A 14,089-nucleotide genomic window follows, 5' to 3' on the forward strand; every position below is an offset into this window, starting at 1 on the left:
GACGAGTCCTGATGGAGTCCATGCTGACTGTTGCTGCTGTGATTGGCTCCTCAGAGGGGTCAGAGGTCAACGAGAGTCTGTTTGATCTGCTTAACTTTATTAACAGCAGAGTAAACACACACACACACACACACACACACACACACACACACACACACACACACACATTCAGACTGTCTGATTTAAGGTGGAATTAAGAATTTGAGGATTAAAACTGAACAGTTTGAGACAAACTAAAGAGACGTTTACAACAAACATCAAACATGTTCTGAACTTGTGAGTTTAAAATGAAGAGAAATGACGACAGTAAATAATAAATAATAAACATTGTTTCAGATGTTTATTGATTGATGTTTTAACGAGGAGAGAACTCCATATCATAAATCATCATATGTCATTAGATCAGAGTGAAGGTTATAGTTCGTATGTGTGTGTCTGATTTACATTATTATTAACATACATCTTATAAACTGATTACAGATAAACTATTGATCTGAAGAGCAGCTGGTAGCCACAGCTGTCAGATGAATGATGTGCAGTAGAAGTACATACTCAGGTAAAGTACATGTACCTCAGAGTGCTACAGCAGTAGTAAATGTACTTAGTTACTGGTATAAATGATGTCACATGTTCACTTCATGTGTTGAGTGAATGTAAAGTTTTACTGACCTCTTTTATTCCTCTTCTCTCTCTCTCCGTCCATTCATCTGTTTCTGTCAATCAGTAAACATGTCAATCAACTCTGGAAAGTCCGACCCCCCCCCCCCCCCCCCCCCCTCCCCCACCCTCATGGTCAGTGACCTGACAGAGCTCCGCCCCCTTCATCCACCAGTGTTTACCTCTAAAAAAACACAGAAAAACACAGAAATGCAGCAAAAGCACAATATATTTCTGTCTGATCATTTAACTAATAACTTCCTCTGTCGTCATTTAGTACATTCATGCAGCTGTTATCATGAAACTGACTCAGAGATAAAACCAGCGATGATCACATGTTACACAGGAAACATTTAAAACAGTTCAGCACCACAATATCATATGATGAATATGATAAAATAAGATAAAAACTGTAAACATTAACATTATGCAAAGGGAAACTTTGATCTATGATAAATAAAATGCTGTTTTAGGAAGGTTTAGTTTGAGACATGAACATGTTTAAAGCGGTCAGATACATGAACATGCAGAACTTCTATGGAGCTTTTTCCCTATCTTTATTCAAGAGCGTTTATATCAATTTGAGAGCATAATTTATTGATTTCACATTCAAATTTTGTAATTTGTCCCTAAAAACCCTGCCGTCGCACTCAAATATCCTCTGCTAGCGCTTAGATTTGCTGTTTCTGCTCAAACTGTTTGCTTCCACTCAAATATAATGTTGCACAGATTCGCTGCTTCAGCTTCAGCTCCTCACTCAGGCTGCTTCTCTTCTACTCTCAGATTTCTCCTCTGCTCTGGGATTTTTTGTGCAACAACCATCAAATTCCCCCAACCACTAGAAAGCCAGGTTTAGTGTTGACCAATGAAATGATCCCTGCCTCCTTGCGAGTTTGTTTGCTTTACTTCTCAGAGCGTCCCGTACGGGCGGGTACTCTTTAACCGGGTTCATCCACTTTGCCCTCCAGGGCTTCATTAAATGTACTTCCCTGCTTTCTTTACGACTTTTGGAATAAAAGGATGGTTCATTTATACACCAGCACCCGTGATTTTTACTATAATAAAGTAGATAAAGATTCACCAGCAGAATGAGCCAAAATCCTCCCTGAACACTGAGATTAGCTTCAGGAAGGTTTGAAGCTCATTGCAAACAGAAGCTTCTCCACCAAGTATCAATTACATTCAGTTAACATGTCAATACTTTTTCCTGCGTCATTCCAAGTTAATGCACAGAACTTTTTTTATTGATTATAATTGTTGGGCCTCAAACCATGAGGTCACACAAAGCAGGCCTACATGTAACCTGTGAGGCCTGACCACGAGGTGCTTTGTTCCTTTGTTTTCCCCGAGACAAAGGACAAAAAATGCTGCTTAGACAATGGGAGTCCGTTGCAAACTCCATTTCCAAGGATGCTTTGCGGTTTTCACACCTCAGCAGGGAGCAGTCAACATACAGTCTCATTGCTTTGATGACGCAGCCATGACATCACCACCCCTTTAAAAACTGAACATGCCCTGAAGCACACGCCTTTCCCATGTCACTGAGCTAGGGGTAACTCCTGTTCCTCTGTGAGTCAGCTGACTGAAGGGGGTACCCCACACACGTGTTTTCCCCTCATCGAAGACTCCCCTCGCATATCCCCAACATAATGTTATAATTTCTTTAGCTATGTTGCCTTATTGAGTTGATAACAATGTCTGGTCTTAATTGCATGAGAATAGCTGCTCTGGAAATATGTTGATGTGTTGAACACTTGAAGATTTTACGGCTGCGAGTAAAATAACTGTGATAAAAGCTCCAGAGGAGCCTCCCATCACCTCTTATCAATATAATCAACTCTGTTCAATCAATGAAAAATGACTTTTATCCTCCGACTTCAACAGGAGAAGAAGGATAAATATCCTGGAATCAACTGGACTTTAATAACTGTTGTTTGTGTGAAACCTGTAAAACTTTACGAGTTTATTGATGAGTTTAATAAACAGGAAGTGTGTCAGCTGTAGTGATCAATGTCTGATCAATAATATCATCATGTATCACTTTATACACACTCACTAAACTTGTAGTTTCATTTTTTGTGGAATCAGAACGGACGGAGAAAACAACCAATCACTGAAAGCAAGAAGCTCAGGTACAGTTCACAGAGAGTCACAAGGTTTTCTGAAGGTTTTCTGAAGGTTTTCTGAAGGTTTATTATGGTTAAAAACTTGTATCAAATCTATCAATCACACACAAATCAATCAGATCACTGGATTATATTGATTGAAGCAGAGTTAAGGAGTCAGTCAGTGGAAATACAGGAGCCACTTTATCATCAGGCAGCGTAGGCGACTAAAAGGACCCAAACATCTGTAGATGAATTATGATGTTTAGATATAAAATGTTGAATTATGTTGCTGTTCTGACTCTTTGTACCTGAAATAACTCACAAAAGGCCCCAAAAGCTCTTAAAGATGCAGCTGAGTAGTTGAGAGGAAACATTGTTCCACTGATTTACTGACAGATAAATGTTACTGGTTACGCTGCTGCTTCACATTTTACCCACTAAACACAAACATTCACACATGAAGCATCATCACTGGTTCAAATATCAGCAGGACGCAAGAAGGGAAAGACCAGGACCAGGACCAGGACCAGGAGCAGGACCAGGACCAGGACCAGGACCAGGACCAGGGCCAGGACCAGGAGCAGGACCAGGGGTAGGACCAGGATCAGGACCAGGACCAAGACCAGGACCAGGGCCAGGAGCAGGACCGGGACGAGGAGTAGGATCAGTTAGAGGGGACCAGAATCAGAACCAGGGGTAGGAGCAGGACCAGGACCAGGACCAGGGGTAGGACCAGGACCAGGACCAGGATCAGGACCAGGACCAGGACCAGGACCAAAACCAGGACCAGGATCAGGACCAGGAGTAGGAGCAGGACCAGGACCAGGACCAGGAGTAGGAGCAGGAGTAGGAGCAGGAGCAGGAGCAGGATCAGTTAGAGGGGACCAGAATGCGTCCTGGGTTAAAGAAGAATAGACGAGAACAAGATCAACAACAGAACCATATTTTAGACTGGTATCAGACTGGTGTCAGACTGGTCAGACTGGTGTCAGACTGGTATCAGACTGGTATCAAACTGGTCAGACTGGTGTCAGACTGGTCAGACTGGTGTCAGACTGGTATCAGACTGTATCAGACTGGTCAGACTAGTGTCAGACTGGTGTCAGACTGGTGTCAGACTGGTATCAGACTGGTCAGACTGGTATCAGATTGGTGTCAGACTGGTGTCAGACTGGTGTCAGCCTGGTCAGACTGGTGTCAGACTGGTCAGACTGGTGTCAGACTGGTATCAGACTGGTATCAAACTGGTCAGACTGGTGTCAGACTGGTCAGACTGGTGTCAGACTGGTATCAGACTGTATCAGACTGGTCAGAGTGGTGTCAGACTGGTCAGACTGGTGTCAGACTGGTCAGACTGGTATCAGACTGGTCAGACTGGTGTCAGACTGGTGTCAGACTGGTATCAGACTGGTCAGACTGGTATCAGATTGGTGTCAGACTGGTGTCAGACTGGTGTCAGCCTGGTCAGACTGGTGTCAGACTGGTCAGACTGGTGTCAGACTGGTATCAGACTGGTATCAAACTGGTCAGACTGGTGTCAGACTGGTGTCAGACTGGTCAGACTGGTGTCAGACTGGTATCAGACTGGTATCAAACTGGTCAGACTGGTGTCAGACTGGTCAGACTGGTATCAGACTGGTCAGACTGGTGTCAGACTGGTGTCAGACTGGTATCAGACTGGTCAGACTGGTATCAGATTGGTGTCAGACTGGTGTCAGACTGGTGTCAGCCTGGTCAGACTGGTGTCAGACTGGTCAGACTGGTGTCAGACTGGTATCAGACTGGTATCAAACTGGTCAGACTGGTGTCAGACTGGTCAGACTGGTGTCAGACTGGTATCAGACTGTATCAGACTGGTCAGAGTGGTGTCAGACTGGTCAGACTGGTGTCAGACTGGTCAGACTGGTATCAGACTGGTCAGACTGGTGTCAGACTGGTGTCAGACTGGTATCAGACTGGTCAGACTGGTATCAGATTGGTGTCAGACTGGTGTCAGACTGGTGTCAGACTGGTCAGACTGGTCAGACTGGTATCAGACTGGTCAGACTGGTATCAGATTGGTGTCAGACTGGTGTCAGACTGGTGTCAGACTGGTCAGACTGGTCAGACTGGTATCAGACTGGTGTCAGACTGGTATCAGACTGGTCAGACTGGTTTCCTGCTCTGACCTTGGGACTTCCTCTTGTAGTAGATGAATCCAGCCAGAGATAAGATCAGACCCAGGATCAGTCCTGACGCTCCGATGGCGATCTTGTTTCTCTCTGACTCAGGCAGGGACGGATCTGAGGACAGACAGGTAGAGAGACAGACAGGTGAGCAGACAGACAGGTAGAGAGACAGACAGGTGAGCACACAGACAGGTAGAGAGACAGACTGGTGAGCACACAGACAGGAAGAGAGACAGACAGGTAGAGAGACAGACAGGTGAGCACACAGACAGGAAGAGAGACAGACAGACAGGTGAGCAGGCAGACAGACAGGTGAGCAGACAGACAGACAGACAGGTGAGCAGACAGACAGACAGGTGAGCAGACAGACAGGTAGAGAGACAGACAGACAGGTGAGCAGACAGACAGTCAGACAGACAGACAGACAGACAGGTGAGCAGACAGACAGACAGACAGACAGGTGAGCAGACAGACAGACAGGTGAGCAGACAGACAGGTAGAGAGACAGACAGACAGGTGAGCAGACAGACAGACAGGTGAGCAGACAGACAGGTGAGCAGACAGACAGACAGGTGAGCAGACAGACAGACAGACAGACAGACAGACAGGTGAGCAGACAGACAGACAGACAGACAGGTGAGCAGACAGACAGACAGACAGGTGAGCAGACAGACAGACAGGTAGAGAGACAGACAGACAGACAGGTGAGCAGACAGACAGACAGGTGAGCAGACAGACAGGTCTTTACCCCAGTCAGTAACCAGAGGTTCTTGCAGGCTGGCGTGTTCCACCATACAGGAGATCTTCTCTCCAGACCTTCAACACAAACAAACATCAGAGTTTGTGACAAACTTCCAGCAGCAACATTCTGAGCTGAGTTTCCTTCATTCTCAGTAAATCACTCTGCTCAACGTTCAGCCACAAACTCAACCTGACTGACAGCGAAGCGTCCTGACGGAGCCGCCTCACCTTTACCGATCACCCGCAGCCGGACTCACCTGGGCGTGTACTCCAGGTGGGAGTGGATCTGGTAGTACCAATCGGCGTCCGCCATCTCATCGGTGGAAGTGACATCAGAGGAGACTTCCTGTCCGTCTCTGAGCCATGTGACTCTGATCTGTTTGGGGTAGAAGTCGTAGACGCTGCAGACCAACATGGAGGGATGGTTACCAGAAGAGGACGCCACCGAGTGGAGGACGACGTAGGGCTTCACTGAAACACAGTCACATTATGTATATAAAGTAACGGACTGTGTTCATGTTAGTGTTTCACTGTTATGATTGTTACTGTGAGAATGTTAGTTTAGCTCAGATATGGTCTGCTGAGATGTAGTACTGATATTTCCAGACTGTCAGTGAACATGTTGTCAGCTTAGACGCTGTGAAGCCTGTCTGTCATGTGATCTACCTGTAGTGATCAACAGGAGGTAGTGCACCTGTAACTGGCTGAGAGTTAGAGTGGTAGTAGTAGTATTGCAGTAGTACTGCAGTAGTAGTAATAGTAGTATTGCAGTAGTAGTAATAGTAGTATTGCAGTAGTAGTAGTATTGCAGTAGTGGTAATATTGTAGTAATAGTATTGCAGTAGTAGTATTGTAGTAGTAGTATTGCAGTAATGGTAGTATTGTAGTAGTAGTGGTATTGCAGTAGTATTGTAGTAGTACTGCAGTAGTAGTGGTAGTATTGCAGTAGTACTGCAGTAGTAGTAATAGTAGTATTGCAGTAGTAGTAATAGTAGTATTGCAGTAGTAGTAGTATTGCAGTAGTAGTAATATTGTAGTAATAGTATTGCAGTAGTAGTATTGTAGTAGTAGTATTGCAGTAATGGTAGTATTGTAGTAGTAGTGGTATTGCAGTAGTATTGTAGTAGTACTGCAGTAGTAGTGGTAGTATTGCAGTAGTACTGCAGTAGTAGTAATAGTAGTATTGCAGTAGTAGTAATAGTAGTATTGCAGTAGTAGTAGTATTGCAGTAGTAGTAATATTGTAGTAATAGTATTGCAGTAGTAGTATTGTAGTAGTAGTATTGCAGTAATGGTAGTATTGTAGTAGTAGTGGTATTGCAGTAGTATTGTAGTAGTACTGCAGTAGTAGTAGTAGTATTGCATTAGTACTGCAGTAGTAGTAATAGTAGTATTGCAGTAGTAGTAATAGTAGTATTGCAGTAGTAGTAGTATTGCAGTAGTAGTAATATTGTAGTGGTAGTAGTAGTATTGTAGTAGTATCGCAGTAGTAGTAATAGTAGTATTGCAGTAGTAGTAGTATTGCAGTAGTAGTAGTAGTATTGTAGTAGTATTGCAGTAGTAGTAATATTGTAGTAATAGTATTGCAGTAGTAGTATTGTAATAGTAGTATTGCAGTAATGGTAGTATTGTAGTAGCAGTGGTATTGCAGTAGTATTGTAGTAGTACTGCAGTAGTAGTAGTAGTATTGCAGTAGTACTGCAGTAGTAGTAATAGTAGTATTGCAGTAGTAATAGTAGTATTGCAGTAGTAGTAGTATTGCAGTAGTAGTAGTATTGTAGTAGTATTGCAGTAGTAGTAGTAATATTGTAGTAATAGTATTGCAGTAGTAATATTGTAGTAGTACTGCAGTAGTATTGTAGTAGTAGTATTGCAGTAATGGTAGTATTGTAGTAGTAGTGGTATTGCAGTAGTATTGTAGTAGTACTGCAGTAGTAGTAGTAGTAGTAGTAGTAGTATTGTAGTAGTACTGCAGTAGTTGCAGTAGTAGTATTGCAGTAGTAGTAGTAGTAGTAGTAGTATTGCAGTAGTAGTAGTACTGCAGTAGTAGTGGTATTGCAGTAGTATTGTAGTAGTACTGCAGTAGTAGTAGTAGTATTGCAGTAGTACTGCAGTAGTAGTAATAGTAGTATTGCAGTAGTAATAGTAGTATTGCAGTAGTAGTAGTATTGCAGTAGTAGTAGTATTGTAGTAGTATTGCAGTAGTAGTAGTAATATTGTAGTAATAGTATTGCAGTAGTAATATTGTAGTAGTACTGCAGTAGTATTGTAGTAGTAGTATTGCAGTAATGGTAGTATTGTAGTAGTAGTGGTATTGCAGTAGTATTGTAGTAGTACTGCAGTAGTAGTAGTAGTAGTAGTAGTAGTATTGTAGTAGTACTGCAGTAGTTGCAGTAGTAGTATTGCAGTAGTAGTAGTAGTAGTAGTATTGCAGTAGTAGTAGTACTGCAGTAGTAGTGGTATTGCAGTAGTATTGTAGTAGTACTGCAGTAGTAGTAGTAGTATTGCAGTAGTACTGCAGTAGTAGTAATAGTAGTATTGCAGTAGTAATAGTAGTATTGCAGTAGTAGTAGTATTGCAGTAGTAGTAGTATTGTAGTAGTATTGCAGTAGTAGTAGTAATATTGTAGTAATAGTATTGCAGTAGTAATATTGTAGTAGTACTGCAGTAGTATTGTAGTAGTAGTATTGCAGTAATGGTAGTATTGTAGTAGTAGTGGTATTGCAGTAGTATTGTAGTAGTACTGCAGTAGTAGTAGTAGTAGTAGTAGTAGTATTGTAGTAGTACTGCAGTAGTTGCAGTAGTAGTATTGCAGTAGTAGTAGTAGTAGTAGTATTGCAGTAGTAGTAGTACTGCAGTAGTAGTGGTATTGCAGTAGTATTGTAGTAGTACTGCAGTAGTAGTAGTAGTATTGCAGTAGTACTGCAGTAGTAGTAATAGTAGTATTGCAGTAGTAATAGTAGTATTGCAGTAGTAGTAGTATTGCAGTAGTAGTAGTATTGTAGTAGTATTGCAGTAGTAGTAGTAATATTGTAGTAATAGTATTGCAGTAGTAATATTGTAGTAGTACTGCAGTAGTATTGTAGTAGTAGTATTGCAGTAATGGTAGTATTGTAGTAGTAGTGGTATTGCAGTAGTATTGTAGTAGTACTGCAGTAGTAGTAGTAGTAGTAGTAGTATTGTAGTAGTACTGCAGTAGTTGCAGTAGTAGTATTGCAGTAGTAGTAGTAGTAGTAGTATTGCAGTAGTAGTAGTAATAGTAGTATTAATATTGTGGTAGTACTGCAGTAGTAGCAGTGTTTCACCACCAGATGGAGTCTCTAGTCTGATGTATTTAGGAAACAAACGTGTGTCTGTTAATATAATCTTCATATCAGCAGTAGTAGTAGTAATAGTAGTATTAATATTGTAGTAGTACTGCAGTAGTTGCAGTAGTAGTATTGTAGTAGTACTGCAGTAGTTGCAGTGTTTCACCACCAGATGGAGTCTCTAGTCTGATGTATTTAGGAAACAAACGTGTGTCTGTTAATATAATCTTAATATCAGGCAGATTAAACTTGTTTTCATTCAGATTAATCAGCTGACAGGTTTTTAATAACGACGTCGTTTTCATTTGAGGACAGAAACAGAAACTATGAACACAAAATAAAACAAACCTTTAAACTGATCTGATCATTGATTCATCAGTTTAAACTTTATTGATAAACAGTAAATATGAGTCATGATGTCAATCAATCAGCAGTTAATGATTCAGTTTGTTAACGAGGTTTAATGTGATCAAACACAAACTCACCTGATTTAGACAGAACATTGTTGTACCAGACCCCAACGTTGTTGTGGCAGGCTCTCTCCCTGTCACCTCTCCTCCTGGTCAGTTCTGAAGGATCGTTGTTCCAGCGTTCTGCGTTCTTCACACCGTACTCAGTGTATCCAACAAACCTGTCGACAACGCTGTCAAACCTGATGTACTCCAACTTGTTGTAGTAATGAGAGTAGATGAGCCGGATGTCCTTCAGCTCAGTGGAGTTAAACTCACAGCGGAACTCTACATATTCCATAAATCCATCTGAAGATAAACACAATCAGTTTGTGAATCAGAGAATTGAACCTTCAGCTGACAGTGTATTGATCAGTGATCAGTGTATTGATCAGTGATCAGTGTATTGATCCTACCTGCTGTGTAGACAGTGATGAAGTATTAACAGTGTATTGATCAGTGATCAGTGTATTGATCAGTGATCAGTGTATTGATCCTACCTGCTGTGTAGACAGTGATGAAGTATTAACAGTGTATTGATCAGTGATCAGTGTATTGATCAGTGATCAGTGTATTGATCCTACCTGCTGTGTAGACAGTGATGAAGTATTAACAGTGTATTGACCAGTGATCAGTGTATTGACCCTACCTGCTGTGTAGACAGTGATGAAGTATTAACAGTGTATTGATCAGTGATCAGTGTATTGATCCTACCTGCTGTGTAGACAGTGATGAAGTATTAACAGTGTATTGATCAGTGATCAGTGTATTGATCCTACCTGCTGTGTAGACAGTGATGAAGTATTAACAGTGTATTGATCAGTGATCAGTGTATTGATCCTACCTGCTGTGTAGACAGTGATGAAGAGGAGGGAGAAGCTCAGAAAGGATGAAGCCATGTTGCTCTGTTCTCTTGACAAACACTGACACAGTCTGACTGAGAGCTGCTCTAAAAACCAGAGGAGCTGATCACATGACCTGCTGATCAGCTGTTACCAGGCAGACTGTTCACACAAACGTCTGCTGCTGGAGAACCAACTCACAGTCACAGGACACATGTTACAGTATCTCACTGTCTGCAGGAGTAAAACTGATGATTCATGAACATCAATACATGTTAACTTGTGATCAAACTTTAACTTGTTGGTTTTGAAAGTCACAAGTTTTAGTTTAAAGGTAAGAAAATCTCCACACAGCCAGTCTGCTGCCTCACTGAAGACTTTTATAGTAATTACAGATGAGGAAAATGTTCTGAAATGTTCTGGTACCATAAATAAAAGAATAATAATTATTAAAGGTTCTATATGTAGGAATCAGAAATTCATTCTCATTAGTGACAGTGGTGTTAAGTGAGCAGCAGTCAACATCCTGTCAATTACATGTGATGTCTTTTTCCTCACGTACATCTCTCATATGTTGGTCGTTTGTTTACATCAGAAGGAGAGAAGCAAGACTCTCTGGAGAGCACAGACATGTTACATCCTTTGGATTTTCCAGCCCGGATCCTTCACATAGAAACCAGTCCACAGGCTGATACAGACAACTGACAATGTCATTTGTTATGTTGCATTACAACCTGTTCACTCATTGGCAGTAAAAAACATTAATACATGTAAATTGCTTCTACATATAGAACCTTTAAATGTTAAAATATTAAACATAAATGTTAACATTGAACCAGATTCAGCTCAGCTGTTTCCTGTTAATCAGATTGAAATCATCCACACAGTGACAGAACACTAAACAATACAACATCACACACAGCAGTACAGGTGGATGTTAGACTGTTTAAAAACCAAAGTGTTTGTATGCAAAGACAAAACACTCAAACACAGAGTCAGTGCTTCCAGAGATAAACAGCTTATAGCTGTTAGATCTTTCTGTTTGGCTTTAAAGATATAACCAGTGAGACTCTTTATTCTACTGAGTTGATCTTTCACAGAGAACACTGAGTCTATAAATGCAGCGTCACGATTCTCCAAATCAACGATTCAATTTGATTTTCAAGTTAAACATTTTTTCAGCTCTGCTATTGTTAGACTGTTGAGTCTTAATTTGTAAAGATCAACAGATCGTTGGTTTTATGTTCTGACAACTTCCATTTACATTTTTAATTTCTTCATTTTTTCACTTTCTTCTTTAAAAAGATCAGCTACATGGCATCTAAGTGTGATATAACTGCCATATTTTTTAGAACGTACCACACTAAGGCCATGTGGTCACATTTAAATGATAATAACAATAAGTTATTTCACTGCTCAACTGGGAACAAACTGTTAAACACAAAAACAAAGAGATCCACTAGATGGCAGAAGTACAGTGGACAACAAGGACAAACGTGCTGCAACTGAAGAAAACACATTCAAATAGACAAAACAAAAGACAATTAAGAAAACATGCACAGCATTTAGGAAACACGCTGCAAATACCACAATACAACAGACGTGTTTCCAGAGGACACTTAAGAGTGATGAACACGTCAATAACTCATAAGTTAAACATTGTTAAAACATAAACGAGGCCTCTTTCCTACTGTAGTCAGGTAGACAATGAGATACAACCTTAATTTAACCAAAACAAGCTCTTTGTCTGAGCTGGACAGATAACATTGTTCTCTGTGTGAGATGAGTGCACAGGGACCGTCTACAACGTACAACACTGAAAGAGATGCTTCAAACAATATTCAGTAACCTTAAACCTTTTTCCCCAAACTGTGAAAAAAGTTTTGCAGTATAAGCAGCAGCAGACCACTGATGTGTGAAGTGATTCTGGGGACACTACACCGTAGAGAGTGAAGTTATTAGTGTGGTCTGTGTTACAGATGAGTCCTGGTGGGTGGGAGGGAGTCGAGCTGTTTCAGGCTGTTCTGAATGAGTCTGTCAGTTCTTTACTGAACTGCTCTCAGAAAGCAGACAGAGATCCAGTTAGAACGTTGTTTCCTTCTTCAGGAGTTTGAGGTTCAAGCTTTGGATGGCTTGTAGTGATGTGGCAACATGAGACTTAATGTTACAAATAAAACCAAAACAAACTAACATGTTTCAGTCAAAGATTAAATATTCATACTTGGTTGAAAAACAAATAAAAGGAGACATCTTAATAATTGTCCTTAAGTTCTGGAGGCCAGCTCAGGGAGGCAATGCCTCTTGGAGACTTTTATTTGCTAAGGAAAGGCAGGCATGTCACCTTGTATCACACATATGTATATATATATATTCAAGACAACAGTTAAGCAGTTTACATACATTTCAAAATAAGTCAATTCTTCTAATAACATAACAAACATTAACCTTCATATTAACACTTCATGATGTCTAAACATACGACCTTCATTAGTTCAACTCTCTCAAACTATTTACACTGAAATAAAGTTTACTACTACAGTGAAATGAAATAAAGTTAAGAAACATTTATGTGATGAGATTACTTTCAGAAACATATTCCGATATAAATTCAACACAATTTACTTCATAATATAAAAACATTCAATATGACTGTTGTTTAATAATACAAGAAAACTTCAACCTGAAACTCCTCAAATATTATATTTTGACATTCATTTTACTTTAACTAGTTTAATTACTAAAATATGATTGTCTATGAGGTTAATAGATCAAAAGTTAAACACTGATTTAAAATCCAAATACACGGTTACCAAACATTCATGAACTCTTAACATAAATGAATTTAACTCTTGTCACTAAAGGGCAGTAGGGTCACATGTAGTAAAAACATAATAAAATCTAAGTTTGATGTCTCCTTCGTAAATAATCACACAACTATCAAAGTTATACAATTCTTCATGTATTTACATGACAAATAACATTACATAACTTACATAATGATTAGACATTTATTTTACATGAGATTCAGGTTTGGCTCAGATTTGCAGAGAAGCGTCACAAAGTCCTCGGGAATGTGGGTTAGAGTTCATGGCTTTGATCTGGGTTTTCTGTCCATGTTTAAGTTGTTGATCCCTGGTTCAAATGACCCCAGAGGTCATTTATGCTTTTAGTTCAGGCCATAATTCAGATTATTGGTCAGAAATGGTCTCTCAGGAGGTCTGTTCAATCTCCATTTTGTCACAGTGTTTAAGTTTCGGGTATCGTCCTGCTAACAGACGCCCGGGGTGAGGCACTCTCCATGTCTCTCAGTTTGAAATTAAAGAAATGCTGTTTCACCCATAAATTATCCATGAATCATCCAAATCATCCTACAATATTACTGTAGAAAATCACAGTAATATTCACACTACTGCAGAAACCGTTATGTTATTCTAGTTAAGGTAGCAGCTTTCTCTTTTGTAAAGAAAATCACTAATTTGAAGATTATTTTGTAATACTTTCAAATAAAACCCTCAAATTCATGGTGCAAATTAAATAATTTAAACATTAATTTAAAATAATTATGTTTTTCATATTAATGCAAATACTTCAAGATGGCTTTGTTTCTATGAAAAATAGATAAAGAAATAAAGAAATGACTAAAAAAATAAATAAATGAAATAATGAAATGTAGAAATAAAAGCCTCAATCACCAAATAAATGTGCAGGTTAATTTGAAAATAAATAAATATGCACAGAAATATAAAAATAAATAAATAACATAAATAATATTTATTTATTTGACAAATTACTTATTTTGTATTCATTTATTTTTATA

The 14,089-nt window shown here is 39.8% G+C and overlaps 1 protein-coding gene across 2 annotated transcripts; it reads right to left on the bottom strand.

The window, feature by feature from the left end:
• Window positions 1–2,679: 2,679 nt before the first annotated feature.
• Window positions 2,680–10,429, bottom strand: LOC137175244 (H-2 class II histocompatibility antigen, I-A beta chain-like). 2 transcript variants are annotated; one of them, XM_067580992.1, is made up of 6 exons: window positions 10,275–10,429; window positions 9,467–9,739; window positions 5,932–6,145; window positions 5,682–5,749; window positions 4,934–5,047; window positions 2,680–3,661 (listed from the first exon to the last, which is right to left on the bottom strand). In XM_067580992.1, exons 1-6 carry the CDS (start codon window positions 10,327–10,329, stop codon window positions 3,636–3,638), a joined length of 750 nt encoding a protein of 249 aa, XP_067437093.1. In that variant the 5' UTR covers window positions 10,330–10,429; the 3' UTR covers window positions 2,680–3,635. The 2 variants fall into 2 exon arrangements, with proteins under 2 accessions (XP_067437093.1, XP_067437094.1); XM_067580993.1 differs by lacking the exon at window positions 10,275–10,429 and adding an exon at window positions 9,847–9,909.
• Window positions 10,430–14,089: the final 3,660 nt, after the last annotated feature.

This window comes from Thunnus thynnus, chromosome 22 (assembly GCF_963924715.1).
Source record: "Thunnus thynnus chromosome 22, fThuThy2.1, whole genome shotgun sequence".
Taxonomy (NCBI): Eukaryota; Metazoa; Chordata; class Actinopteri; order Scombriformes; family Scombridae; genus Thunnus; species Thunnus thynnus.